Genomic DNA, 15,304 nt, shown 5'->3' with positions numbered 1-15,304 from the left:
CTTCTGAATCCATTGAGCTGATGTGAATGAATTTTGCACAACCAGCTAGAGAAATTACGTTTATTTGTTTTCCCCTCCAGGCCTTGGGACCCTGATATACCCGATGATGTGGAAGAAATGAAGCTTATACTTCACATGTGGGTGGCTCTGTTTTATAGCAAACCAAACAAATTCCTAAGCAGTACGAGAAAGGTGGTAGAACACAGTAACCCTGAAAAATATGTATCAATAAACAGTAGCCTGGATGCTTTTGAATTAAGTGATGACTGTGAAGGAGCTTTTGATCTAGAAAAGTGCCCTGCAGACTCTCAGTCTGAGGCCAATCAGACTTCCAGCACTACTCTGCATCCTTTTGAATTAAGCGATGACTGTGAAGGAGCTTTCGGCTTGGAAACATGTCCTGCAGATTCTCAGTCTGAGGTCAATCAGGTTTCCAGCAGTATCCCCAGCACAGTATCGTATTCCTCTGAGCAACTGCTTTCTTGTGACGAACCGTCATCCACGAGTTGCATCAAGAGCTTTTCAAACAACGACTGCCGTGATCCGAGCAGCCCGCCTTTGAAGGATGGGCCACAAGAGGTGATTATCGATGGATGCGTAGATCTTGTCCAGGCGTTCAGTAAGGTAAGATGATGGATTTCAGTTGGTACCGTAATGTAAGAAATACAACACAAGAAAGACATAGGGAGTTTTTGTAACAAACACCTGCCTCTAAGGCCCATACTAAGTAATGTAAAAAGGGGGCACAAGAGGGCCTTGTTTCCCACACTAGTGACCCTTGCTCCTTCTGCTGGGTTCATAGACCACCAGTGTGCGTGGGAGCTGGAAGTAGCTGTATCCATCCCTGTGAGGGGAATGTTGTCACAACAGTGAATCTGTTGATGGAGAGGAAGGTAACAGAGTGCGGAGGAATGTGAGGAGTCCTGAAGGCTCTGAGCATGCCCTGCAGGTGGGAGCTAATCATATGGTAGATTCCACTGATTAGCAACCCTTCTGTTGCCAGCAAAAAGTTGTCATAATCCAGCAATTGCTAATAAGTGGCAGGTAGGTTTGTACAGCAGCAGTCAGGGAAGGAAACACAGGGATGAGCGTTCCCTGACTGTAGCCCTGCAAACCTGCCTACAGACAGGGCAGCAGCGGGGAGGGGAGCTGCAGGCCAGATGCTGGGGCTTTCTACGGGGAGCAGGGGGCCTGCATCCTACCTCTCCCTGCATTCTCCACCATCCCAGCGCTTCATGCAGTCCCCCCAGCAGGGTGCAGCCTGGAGAGTGCAAGGAGAGGTACTCTGGTATCCAGGCTGCACCCTCCGCCCTGCCCTGCCCACTGCCTCCCCTCCCAGCCTGCAGCCCTGCCCACAGCCCCTTTCCTCCGGCGTGGTCCCTGCGTGCCAGCAGGTTTGCCAGGTTGCAGTCCACAAGGAAGTGCTGTGACAGGCTGAGCACCAGCTGCAGGCAGGTTTGCGGGGGCGGGGTTGGGGGGGCAACCAGAGCAGGCACCCAGCACTTCCTTCCCTGTCTGCAGCTGCACAAGCCTGCCTGCAGTGCGGCCATTCTTAAAGTGAAAAAAAAATGTTGCTCGTAAGCGGCCTGCCGGTGCCAACATCTGAACTCCATTACCATTGATGTTCATGGGCTGGGGTCCTGGGCGTAGTTCCCAGCAATATGTTGCCGTGAAGCAGACGTTGCTAATACCAGGATTCTATTAAGAGGAATCCACTGGACTTAGAGCACTCCTGACAGGCAGTCAAGTCCCCCGTTCAGGCGTCAGTTTCTCCTAGAGCCTCTCCTGACATCACCAGGGCCGGCTTTAGGACGTGCGGGGCCCGATTTGAATAGTTTTGACGGGGCCCCGGCAGGGATGACTTTAAAAAAAAAAAAAAAAACACCACGTAAAAAAACACGTGGGGCTTGTACCCACTGGGCGGCGCTCCTAGTCTTCAGCGGTGGGTCCTTCACTCGCTCCGGGTCTTTGGCGCCTGACGGATCTGCCACCGAAGTGCCGCCAAAGACCCGGAGCGCCTCCGGGTGAGTAAAAATTAAAAAGGAGCCTCTAGCCAGGGAAGGGATTCTCGGCCACTTCTTCCCCCCGAACCCCCTGGTGGCCCTGCCACTGGGCGCGGGGCCCGATTCGGGGGAATTGGTCTAAAGCCGGCCCTGGATCACAGACACCTAGGCAGAGGCTGGGAGCATGTTCGCCCCGATTTTCATTGCTTAGACCCTAATTAAGCTGTTCGCTGTTGCACATGAAGCACTGTGGACCCTGATGAACTCATGACCTGGCTGACAAATGAGGACGGATTGGCAGAAGGCGGGTGGGTGATGGTTTTGTTCCTTTTTAAGTCTATAGATGCTGATTTCAGGATCATAAACCATCCTTTAAAAAAAAAATAAAAAGCTTTACAGGGCCTCTTTAAGCTGACCGGCGTTTCAGTCATTCGTTCATTCACTGCTGAGACAAAACTGCAAGTGGCTTGAGATTTGCTTACTTGAGAGGCACCCTGTCTCCCCATAGGATACGTCCACGTTGTGCTCGGCCAATGGAGTCCCCATCTGTTTATAAGTACTCTGCCCAGACATTCTCCATTCATGAAGGCCCTTTGTGTTTGGAATTCACTCACCCTCAGTCCAATACAGCTGGACTTTGTTGTCCCCTTGCAAAGGCTGTCTGTTTGCAGGGGTGTTTTGGGCTGGGGGGTAGGGGTGGGGACGGGGACGGTGGTTTAACTGTTGAGGTTGGGATAGCATGTTATGTTTGGGGTGGGGGGGGTCTCTCTAGGGTGTGTGTCATGGAGTATGGCTGCCCTGTAATGCCCCCTACTGGCCGAGCATGGCACTCCCTGCGTCAGGTTCTTTCCCCAGGGTTGGTATCCTCAGCCTTCCAGACACCAGTCTGTGCTGGAGATGTGGCGAAGCCCCCTGGGCAAGTCACTAATAAATATAACCTGTTCCATGGTAGCAAAAGTCCAAACTACAAAGATCCAAACAAACCAAAGGGCTCTTCTGCCCTTCAGGGCGTCTCTTCAGCCCACCCTGTGGGCCCTGTTCCCAACCTGTTTCTGGGCTACCTTTTGATAGTCTTTTCGGCTTTGGGATAGAGTACCCAGCCCCTAGACTGGGTCTCCTGGAGCATCTTGAACAAATTGCGAAACTATAGAATGGGGTCCCCTTTTGCATTTTAAAGGACGTACCAAAGGTTTTTAATACACGTTTAGAATTGTACTATAAATTTAGAAGTACTTTGGGAGGAACCCAAGGGCTTGTCTACATGGTGGGATAATGTGTTCTATGGGGGTGCGATTTCTACAGCTCACGAATGTCTTGCACAGTAATTGGTCCATACAATGTGTAGACCCTGCTGGGTCTACATCATACTACTTTTATCCACCGGCGCTTGTTTACATGGTAGGGTAATAGGCTTTCCAGGGGGGTGATTGCTAAAGCACGCTAACATGTTGCACACTAACTGGTCCATGTAGACCCTGCTGGTGTGCTTTAACATAGTGCTGTTTGAAACAGTACTACATTAAAGCACACCAGCAGGCTCTACACAGACCAATTAATGTACAACACATTCGTGTGCTTTAGAAATCACTCCCCTGGAGAGCCCATTACCCCACCAGGTAATCAAGCCCCATGTGGACAAAAATCAGAGCTTTTACAGCCAAATTCAGCTCTCAGATTAATGTAAACAGTGTCTGTTGATTTCACTATTTCTTGTACTGCAATAGCACCCAGAGGCCATAATTGGGATCAGGAACCTATTATGCTCGGTGTTGTACAAATGTAAGAGGCAGTTCCAGGCTCCAAAGAACTTGCATCTAATTCCAGACAAGACGCAATAAGGGAGAGTAAAGTTGGAAAGAGAGGATGAAGGTGATAGCTAATCTAACCTCACACTTTTATCTCTATGTGCCCCATGAGATGGTTTCAAGGCAGTTTTTTATAAAATAAATATTAAAATACAAATAAACAAAACAAAAAATCAGGAATTCCTACTTGCCATCTCCCTAGCTGTTGTTAGCTGCCAACATCCTATAAGTATGACAGAAGAAGCAGATGTTGAGGGGGAATTGGAAGGATAGGGGACATGAATGGGCTCATTTGTCTATTTTGAAGACAGAGTTTGGCAGTAAAATGTTTGGGATGTGAATTTAAAATCATTTCTCTAGGGTTTTTAAACAAGATTGGCTTATGAAAGTTTGAGGCTTTAAAAAGATAGATCTCTGCAACTAGAGAATGTTTCTCTTCCTACATTTGTCTTTCTCAGTAGTTGAATTTTGAACTTTGTAATTTCAGGTTGATGAAGAGAAGAGCAAAAGAGAGGAATTGCTGGACCCTGTAATTTCCGTCAGTAGCTCTACCTGCAGCCCTTCTGGTAAACCCAGTGATACAAGGATAAGACCTGAAGAATTTTCCACTGATGACCCCGATGAAGCACACCAAGCCCTTGATTTAAGTAAAGTTTCCCAGAGTGACTCTGCGTTTTCACAGACTGAATTTCCAGAGAAGCAGGGAGATGAACAGCCAGCGATTATTAGTGATGATACTGTCATTTCCGAGGAAAGAAAGACACTGGACAACATCACTCTCTCTGCAGAGGATAAAGACCATTGCCAGAGTGGTGGTGATGAATCACAACGTCTCTGTGAAGCAATTCAATTAGAAGGGACTATGAAGAGCACAGAACATGATAGCCCATGTGGAAAAGGGACAGAAACGTATGATCCATTAGAAAACCCGGGAGAGGAGGAGGAGGAGGAAGATTTTGACTATGAAAGTATAAATGTAGAACCAATTGATTTAGCACTTTCTGAAAGTAATGATGCAGATCTGGAACATGAAGATATGGACCAGGATCCAATCAATTTAGTACTTCCTAAGGAAATTTGCATACCTGACGAGAGCAAAGTGAAAAGTCCAGTTGACTTGGAAGAACCCTTTGATAGTGTATTAACTCTGACATTATCACCTGGTGCAAGTCCTGTCCAGGACGTACCTTCTGATGAAATAACACAATCTGCAGATGCACTTCCAGAGAACCATGAAGTCACTGTCCAACCAGCTGAAGAAATTAAGTCATCAGTGCAGAGTGATTCAGTAGAGGACAGCTGCATTTCTCAGGAAGACAGAGGAACTGATTCTGCCGATTGCACTTCTCTGAGTATTAAAGAATCAAATCAAGTACAAAGCAATACAGCAACTCAAGGAGAGCAAAAGAGCCCTTCTACTGACACAACAGAGCTGCCGAACAAATCTTCAGGAGCAAGTGAAAGCTCATGCCTAGTCTTTGAAAATACACATTTGGAAGCTGACTCTGAAGCTGAGAAAAGCTGTGACAAATTTAAGAATACTGGAGTCTGTTCTGTGACGAAAAAGTCACCATGTAATGATGAATTAAACCAGATAACTATGCTTATTACACATGGAGAACATGAGGCCTCTCTTTGCAAATTGGTAGAATCAGCTTGTATCATATCAGCGGATAATGAAAAATCTTTTGCTAAAGAACATTTGGACTTGAAACACATTCATTTGGCAAATCATCAGCATACGCACAGTCTTATTTTGAGTGAGGAAGAGACAAGTCCAACTGACAAGCCCACTCGTACTGACCCAGAATGGATGACTGGCTCTCCTTTCCAGCAGCACAGCAGTCCTATTAGCAGAGAGACTGAACTGCACAAAAGTATATTAGAGCCAAGTGACCATGATCCAGTGCTCTGCAAAAATATGAATTCTGACCACACTGATCAAAGAGATGCGACGGAAATGTGCTCCATCTCTGAGAGTCAAACACCCTTGTCTGCTGGGGATGACTCCTCAAGTTCTTGTTACGCCGAACGACCAAAGAAAGACACATTTCTAGAACACGAAACCTCTGTAGTTAAAAGAGCAGACTTACTGGGGAGTAAGGAAGAGATGTCTCCAACTGACGAGCCCACTTGTACTAACCCAAAATTGTTAACTGCTGTTGCTTTTCAGCCACATAGTATCCCCATCAGCAGAGAGACAGATGTGCACGCTAGTTTATTAAAGCAAAGTGAGAAGAATCCAGTATTTTCCAAAAGTATGAATTCTGACCACACTGATAAAATAGCTGTGATGGAGATAGCTTCTTCTGCTGTGGAAGACTTCTCAGGTTCCTGTTACACAGAACAGGCAAAGAAAGACATGTTTTTAGAACATGAAATCCCTATCGGCAAAGTAGCAGACTTAGTAGAGAATGATAACAAAGAAGAACCCACATCATGTGAGGAATTTGATCTAGGAAGCACTAGTCCTGCAGCGAGCCCTGCATCTATCTTAGAAGAGGAGGAGGAACAGTTCGCAGAAGCCTGTGACCAGAGTTCTGTTTGTGAAATAACAGAACAGCAGAGTGATTGTACGATAGAAGAATCTAATCTGTTTGCTGATTTACATCAGACCGATTCCGATGTCACTAGGGAAGAAATCCCTGGTTCCTCTGTTCAAATGCCTACAACATTATGTGCACACCCAGACTCTAGAGAGACTCTAGAGCTTAGTGATCCTGAGGATATTTTGGAGGAACATCTGGCCCACCAAGGTACAGAATTCCCTAACAGAGAGAGAGGTGTGCATTTGACTTTTGAAAGTTTATCATATGAATCTTTTTCTGGAGACTCTGACCAGGAATACTTTGGAGGTACGGTCCATCCCACAGCTAAATGTAGGGGCTCTTGTGGTACAAGAGCCATTGGTGCGATCCGTGCAACAGCAGTTACAAGGACTAATTACAATTATTCACGTATAAGCTCAGAGAATGAAAACTGGAAGAGGGATGGCTGGGACTCCTTGGAAGCAGACAAAAGATTTTCAGTTGTGGAGTCAGGCTGGCCCATTGGGTTTAGGGAAGACGATAGGTATGTGCCCCCGTTTGTCAATATTAAAGATGATCAGGGCACCCTGAGGGATTATACCAACTTTATTGTTACCAAAAAACACAAAGACAAAACTAGACCTTTACAGTCTTCAAAGAGACATGACCATTCTGTGGAACGATCGGACTTAATAAGCTCATTGATTAGGACCTGGAAGGTTATTGATGATCTTACCCAGAACACTTTAGATATGGAATGTCTGCGTTTCAGTTATAAGCTAAAACAAGTCATAAAGAGCCAGAAATCACAACTTTCTACCTCCAACAGTATGTTTCCAAAAGAGTTTTCTGCCCAGGTAATGCCTGAGACTTTGCCCCTGAGAGAGGCTCCTGAAGCCCCTAGTCTAAATGCACCACCCAGGAGTAGGAGTCCCCTTCTGGTAACTGTTGTGCGTTCAGATACAAGGCAGCGTAGTTCAAGTTGGCACCTGAGAAACGATATATACACAGATTTTGCCGCACCACCTCTCTTTGTGCCATGGCAGGATAAATTTAGCAACGAAAGAAATGCTGCAAAAGTCAAAAGCCAGGGCCGTGACTATGGTATTCCTTTACATCTCAGCAAGTTAAAATATGATGATAAACTAAAAGAATCCCGGGGGGATATTTCGGTCATTTTAAATGAATATGCTGAGTTCAACAGGGTGATGTTGAACAATGTACATGTGGGTAACAAAGGAAGAGGTCAGAGCACTACCTCAGAAGAGACTGCAGGCAAAAGGAAAAAATGCACAAATTTCCCCAAAAGAACAGCCTCCTATGAGAACATGATTAGTGACTTATGCAACACTCTACACTACAGACTGAAAAGTGTTGTTAAAGAGGCTTGCAAAAATGCTTGTATGTTCTACCTGGTTGAAACAGAAGATGATCCTTTCTTTGTGAGAATGAAGGTAATGTGGCAATTTCTAAATCTTCCTAGTTCGTTTAAAATTGTGAGTGACCTTAGTGCTTCTTGTAATGTTGAACTGGTACCAGTGGCTATGACACAGGCAGTCTCTATGCAAGCTTCCTCATACAATTTGGCCAATGCTTCTTAATGCTGACCTGCAGTATCTTCCTGCTGTGTCAGTCCTAGAGGATTTCAGTCCTGATCAGTAACACCTTCTGCTACTTCATCTTGGCTCTCTGGAGCTGTAATTCAAACCAAATTATGCCAAAGTGTGTGGTAGTTTAGTGATGCATACACAGAGGGAACTAGGATCAGCGATCACTGATTCATTTTCACTTGTGATCAAAGAAAAGAGGTGGACTTCAGGCATTAAAGGCTAATCCAGCTCCTCACATGTTTTCTGTTCATAATAGTAAAGAATTGGCAAACCACACAAAACCATGTGCCAGATGAGTACGGTTTGAGTTTGCCAGGCTGTACCGTGGCAGTCGTTTGTGTATGCTTCATCATTTTTTTTTTAAATGTTTATACTGGGAAGAATGTGAGGCAACCTTTGCTCCGCCTTCGTCATGGTTTTGCACAGTTTAGGAATAATCCTGGCTCCTTGATTGTCCCGGAGTCTCAGGTGGCTTCTCTGGCTTGAAATACCTTTTTTTGTTTGCATTTGGCACAACTATGACTGTTTCTGATTTAGGTTTTGCTTACTTGCTCCGGTGACGTGGTGGCCAATTCTTTCCATAGAGAGCACATTGCACCAGTGGTCCATAAACTGCACTGGCGTCTTCTGATTGCTTTTGATCACAGTTCAAGACATTTATGATGGTGCTTTTAAAAAAAAAACCTTACAGTACATGGTTTGATTCCTTTTTAACCTGAGAAACCGGCCTATCTCACTGCACCTGATTGTGACAGCCAAGTTTAACCGAGAGTCTGAGTGTTTTGAACATCTGTGTGCTACCGTAAGGTGGTTTTCAGTGGGGGATCTTTGACACTAGAATTTGTTTCCCCAATTAGACTCTATCTATTCTAGAGTTTTGGCGGGGAAATCTCTCCGTTTCAGCTGCATTGGAAGTGGCAACGTTGCAGAGCTAGTGTAGACAGTCACTGGCATCTTTACCACGGTTGTTATCTATACCAGCTCTGAACTGGTCTAGAAAACAGGTGGTAAAAACAATGGTGTGTGCCAGGGCCTTCTCTGTGCTCCCAGTTGTGCCTTTTCTGACCCCAAAAAAGGGCTTTTTCACAAAAACAAAATTTTCCACAAGAAAATGTCAGTTTTGCAGGGGGGAAAAAAGAGACTTTTTTTCCATTGGGAAAATCAAAATAAGGGCTCCCAGCTGCCTGACAGCAAGGCCTTGGTCAAGTGCCCTTTCTACCCGTGACAAAAGGTTTCCTGGAGGGCTGCCAGACTGTGTCACTTGGAGACTCTCTCCCTCTCCGGCAGGCAGGCTGGAAGGCTCTTGCGAATTTCGTTGACAAGTGTCTTACAAGTGGACAGCCAGGAAGCCAAAAGATTCTGTTTCAGTGCTCCCGAAAGAGAATATTTCCTGAACACCCTTCCCCTGAAAAATTTTGCATTTTTGGCCTTTTGTCCCAGAGAGGGACAAAAGAAAAATTTCAAACATGCAACATTTTACGCAGGAAGGTAGATCTGTTTTCCGGCCGACTCTCGTAGACAGCCACAGAACCATAGCCTGACTTCCAGGATGTGGTGGAAAGCCCATCTGCTTACTCATGCTTTTCTATGTAGGTGATTGACTGGGTGCATTTTTTTTTTTTTACCTCAGCAACTTAATTCTGCAGTGGGGTTTGTCTATAAAGCGAACTTTAAAAAATGTAAAATTAAATCAGCTAGTATGCTGTCTCAATACTGGGTCATCTACTCTCTGCATTGAGGCTGCAGCGTACTTCCCCGAGAGCCCATGTAATATACAGATGGAGATGTTTATCTAACCAAGAGTATATTAGCGTACGAAAATAGATTTTGCTGTGCTGATGAGTTGAGATGATATAGGTGCTGGCCGTTCTGAATCTCTCTTCACTGCAGACTGGTTGGCACAGGGAGAGTCCACTGCAAAACGCTTGCTGTTTTTTCTTATTCTTTCTTTGCCTGTGTGGTGTTTGAGTAAGTGATCAATTTATTTTTAAAGTTTTTTGTTGATATTTACAGTAAGTTGAATGTTCAGATAATTAGATTATTTTAGAAACAAAATCATCAATAACAGAAATACACCTTAGGCCAGTGGTTCTCAAACTTTTGTACTGGTGACCCATTTCCCATTGCAAGCCTCTGAGTGTGACCCCCCCTTATAAATTAAAAACACTTTTTTATATATTTAACAAACACCCTTATAAATGCCGGATGCAAAGTGGGGTTTGGGGTGGAGGCAGACAGCTCGCGACACCCCATCTAATAACCTTGTGACCCCCTGAGGGGTCCTGACCCCTAGTTTGAAAACCCCTGCCTTAGGCATGTTGATAAAATAGCTTACTCTTTCCAGTCCTGACTGGTACTTTCATCAAACAAGCCTGGATTATATAAATTCAAACTTCATATAAATTTGCTTGCAGAACTGGGGAGAAAACCCATCTAATAGTAACTAAACAAAACAAGATTTATTTTTCATGCTGGGCTTTAGCATATCCAGGGTCTGAATATCCAGGTTATTTGCAGATAAATCATCTCTTTCATACACAACTGGAAATCATTTTAAATGGCCTATTTTTGGTAAGGTGTAAAATATGTTGGCCATACAAACATTCTTACTTTATTGCAATGATTTATTTGTGTTTCAGAGCTTATTGAAGAAAAGTGGCCACACTGAAATTGAACCTTTGAATTTCTGTAAAACACAACACCTGGAGACAAACGGACTGATGGTCATTATTAGAAATGAGGACATATCTTTGCATATTCATAAAGTAGGTTCAGAAGTATCTTTCTTGTGCCAAAACTGGAAACGCCCTTTCTAAATACGACAGTCCATTTTTAAACAGGTTTCTAATTGTGCACCTATCCAGAGTTTTATTTTTAATTGTTCGTGTCTGCATACCTATTGGTGATGTCCTAAAGATGTTGCAGTGTAAAGCTAACCTAATACTTATGCAAGGTACATGGCTATGGAGTTGTAAAAAAAAAAAAAAAAAGAACAGAGGGCCCATTTCTTTCACTGCCATTGCTCCACTTTAGATCACAAAATAGCTAGCGACCTCAGAAGTCAGTACAAACCAGGCAAGGCACCAGTCTGGGTTGTCTGGTTTAACCAAGTTTAGCTTTTCCAAGTCTGCACAGTAAACTAGTTTGAGCCAGGGTTAGAATGCAGGAATTCCTGACTCATAGGCCCCGGTTAAGATCCCATCAGCATTCCAGGAGCACCAATCACTGCAGAGTCTAAGTACAGTAACTCCTCACTTAAAGTTGTCCCGGTTAATGTTGCTGATCAATTAGGGAACATGCTTGTTCAAAGTTGTGCAATGCTCCCTTCTAACGTCGTTTGGCAGCCACCTGCTTTTTCCACTGCTTGCAGGAAGAGCAGCCCGGTGGAGCTAGCTGGTGGGTAGTTGGAACCAGGGTGGACCGATAGCCCCCCTAAGTTCCCTGTGCAGCAGCTGCCCAGCAGGCTAGCAGTTGCAGTTGTCCCTCCCCCCACTGCCATGTGCTGCTCCTCCCATCTGCCTTGGAGCTGCTCCCCGAGACTCCTGCTTGCTGTGCGGGGGGAGGAAGCGGGGGGGCTAATGTCAGTGTGTCCCCCTCCCCCCTGCTCCTGCACCCCGCTTACCCCATCTTCCATAGAGCGGGGGGGGGGACACCACAGAGGGAGCTTCCAGGCAGCTGCAGCTGCCCTCAGCTTGCTGATCTAATTAACAAGGCAGTGTACTTCTGACCCCCCTCTTCGTACTTAAAGGGGCAATGCACATCTCTCTCTCACACACACAGGGTGTGTCTCTGTCTCCCCTCCCTCCTTTCCTGCTGCCTTGTACAGTAGAATGTGAGAGCTAACCCTTGAGGGCTCAGCCAATTGCTAGTTCATCATTTAGCAGTAAGGGAAATATCCCACCTTCTGACTCCTCCACCTCAACCGAGCTTCACAATCATCGTCACTGTGTACCAGTATTAAAGAGAGAGAGTGTGTGTGTGTGTGTGTGTGTGTAGATAATATAGTCTTTTGTCTGGTAAAACAAATTTCCTTGAAACCTTACCCCCCCCCTTACATTAATTCTTATGGGGAAATTGGATTTGCTTAACATCGTTTCGCTTAAAGTCGCATTTTTCAGGAACATAACTATAGCATTAAGTGAGGAGTTACTGTTCTGTACACAAGGTATAAGACCCAGGTGAGGCTTTCATTGAAGTCACTTTGCACTGAATAGACAGAGGAATTGCCACTTTCTGAAATTATGTTATCATTATACTAGGGCAGAGTGGCATTTAGAATACTTCTCTGGGGCCTGTGTGGTAATTGCAAACCCTGCATTTCCTCAGTGTTACCTGTTAGCCTATCCCAGTAGTTGCTAATTCTAAGATGTGACCAGAGACTATTTATCAAAGTACCCCCTTCCTGTCCACAGCTCCAGCTTTTCTCTGTCTTTTTTAACTTGCATGTTTTAAGACGTACTAGAGTTCACTGTACCCTGTGACCCAGTTTTGATTACTCGACCCGGTCTCATGTCTATACTGCACACTAAGTCCAGGTCTGTGGACTCACGGTTCTCAAGCCCATGCTTACGCCTCCACACTGCATTGTAAACCTGGGTTTCAAATTGCTGGACCCGGGTCTCATGGCCGCGCTAACGTTCATACTGCACTGCGCAGACTTTGTGACTCAGATCTGCGGCTTGGGCTGCGTCCGCTCTGCAAGCCGATAGAACATGGACCTGAGTCGGGGCAGGACTTGGGCTCTGACACATCCCCTTAGCAGCCTCTTTGGACCCGGGTTCTGAGTGCTCGCTGACCTGAGTCCGGCTGCTTTGCGTCTTGTGTCTGGTCAGGAGGAGGCAGGGCCTGGGCTTCGCATGCAGTGTAGACATACTCGTCGTTCTTGAATTGCTGCCAGTGCGCTGGAGCAGTGTGGTGGGTTCAGCCCTGTGGCTCAGAGTGAGAGAGAAGTACCCGGGGGGAGCGATAGCTCAGTGGTTTGAGCATTGGCCTGCTAAACCAAGGGTTGTGAGTTCAATCCTTGAGGGGGCCACTTAAGGATCTAGGGCAAAATCAGTACTTGGTCCTGCTAGTGAAGGCAGGGGGCTGGACTCAATGACCTTTCAAGGTCCCTTCCAGTTCTAGGAGATAGGATATCTCCATTAATTAAATTAAAGAGAGGCCTAAAAGGCTCCTACAGAGTCCCATTGAGTCATCCACAGCCCGGAGGGGCTATGCTGTGGAGACTTGAGGATGAAGTGTATAAAACAGGAGAAAATGGGCAACATCCTCAAGGGTCCAGCAGGGGGGCACCGTCTCCTGGAAAAAGAAAGAATGAGAGAAGTCCCTGGTTACATGGTGTGAAGTCTCACCAGTTAAAAGGTACATATTGTACATGAAGAATGTTTTTGCCTTTAACAGATCCCATCCTTGCTGAGATTAAAGCACTGCCCAAACGTAACCTTTGTTGGAGTGGACAGCCCAGAGGACGTAACTGATCACACTTATCAGGAACTGTTTCACATGGGGGGGTTTGTGGTGTCTGATGATGAAGTGTTAGAAACTGTAACTTTAGGTGAGTCTTAATTACCCCCACCCCCTTTATACCCATGAAAATCGTTGGTAGTTGTTGCAAGAGGATGATTACAGCACTGTAATAACTGTGACTTAAATAGAGCACAGGCTTACGATGGCTATCTAGGGAAACATGTGGCTCTAAAAGGCTTTGGCATTGTCAGGAGCCTGTCGAGAGATGTTGGTCGGTAGCAGATGCCAATATTCCCAAAGCCAGTCAGGATGGAACATTTTCGCCCAGAAGAGAACTTGCCAGAGGCTTTTTTCTTTCTGGGTATTGAATTTAATGCTTGTGAAAGGCATCAGATTGGCTTCCCTCTGTCCACAAAATGGGCACCATCACCAGTTTTTCTTAACCATGACAATGCGAGATCATCTCTAGGGCTGAGAGGGTAGTTCAGTGTCCGTGGCCGGTCACGGGCATTAAGAAAGGGATAGACAATAAGACAGAAAATATCATATTGCCTCTATATAAATCCATGGTACGCCCACCTCTTGAATACTGCATACAGATGTGGTCGTCTCAAAAAAGATATATTGGAATTGGAAAAGGTTCAGAAAAGGGCAACAAAAATGATTAGGAGTATGGAACGGCTTCCCTATGAGGAGAGATTAATAAGACGGGGACTTTTCAGCTTGAAAAAGAGACAATAAAGGGGAGATATGATAGAGGTCTATAAAATCACGACTGCTTTGGAGAAAGTAGATAAGAAAGTGTTATTTACTCCTTCTCATAACACAAGAACTAGGGGTCACCAAATGAAATTAATAGATAGCAGGTTTAAAACAAACGAAAGGAAGTATTTCTTCACACAATGTACTGTCAACCAGTGGAACTCTTTGCCAGAGGCTGTTGTGAAGGCCAAGATTATAACAGGGTTCAAAAAGAACTAGATAAGTTCAGGGAGGATAAGTCCATCAATGGCTATTTGCCAGGATGGATAGGGATGATGTCCCTAGCTTCTGTTGACCAGAAGCTGGGAATGGCCGACAGGGGATGGATCACTTGAAGATTACCTGTTCTGTTCATTCCCTCTGGGGCACCTGGCATTGGCCATTGTCGGAAGACAGGATACTGGACTAGATGGACCTCTGGTCTTACCCAGTATGGCTGTTCTTATGACAGCTGTGATGTCAGTTCATTCCAATGAGAATGGGAGTGTTTTGTGGTGTGAACATCTGTACACTAGAAACTAGGCAGAGATTCCCACTAATTGATTTTACATAGGCCAAAGGACAGTGTTTAGTTGGTTATGTCTTTTGGCCGATACCAACCTTCTCTGGATCCACTGGCGAGAAGGAGATGAAAGATGCCTCTGTTCTAATAACCCCTTGAACTCTCACTGAAAATAATACAAAACTCTTTTTGACTTTTTGCTCTTTAAGAACACGATAATGTGCCTTCTATATGTAAAAAGCAACAGAGGGTCCTGTGGCACCTTTGAGACTAACAGAAGTATTGGGAGCATAAGCTTTCGTGGGTAAGAACCTCACTTCTTCAGATGCAAGTAATGGAAATCTCTAGAGGCAGGTATATATCAGTGTGGAGATAACGAGGTTAGTTCAATCAGGGAGGGTGAGGTGCTCTGCTAGCAATGGAAATCTCTAGAGGCAGGTATATATCAGTGTGGAGATAACGAGGTTAGTTCAATCAGGGAGGGTGAGGTGCTCTGCTAGCAGTGTCAAATTTGCAAATGAACTGGAGCTCAGCAGTTTCTCTTTGGAGTCTGGTCCTGAAGTCTTTGTTTAATCCTGATCTGATGGTGTCAAATTTGCAAATGAACTGGAGCTCAGCAGTTTCTCTT

At 45.2% G+C, this 15,304-nt stretch overlaps 1 protein-coding gene across 1 annotated transcript in view; it reads left to right on the top strand.

Moving 5' to 3' along the window:
- Nucleotides 1–15,304, top strand: part of TASOR2 (transcription activation suppressor family member 2) — a 79,463-nt gene that overhangs the window by 50,984 nt on the left and 13,175 nt on the right. Inside the window, exons 17-20 of the mRNA XM_034764112.1 lie at nt 81–624; nt 4,296–7,790; nt 10,586–10,711; nt 13,347–13,500. Of these exons, the coding sequence (XP_034620003.1) occupies nt 81–624; nt 4,296–7,790; nt 10,586–10,711; nt 13,347–13,500 (4,319 nt within the window). The remainder of the gene's footprint in view (nt 1–80; nt 625–4,295; nt 7,791–10,585; nt 10,712–13,346; nt 13,501–15,304) is intronic.

Source organism: Trachemys scripta, chromosome 1 (genome assembly GCF_013100865.1).
Source record: "Trachemys scripta elegans isolate TJP31775 chromosome 1, CAS_Tse_1.0, whole genome shotgun sequence".
NCBI classification, from domain to species: Eukaryota; Metazoa; Chordata; order Testudines; family Emydidae; genus Trachemys; species Trachemys scripta.
Note: the sequence above shows the minus strand (reverse complement) of the source record. Positions and strands in the feature narration are given on the sequence as shown.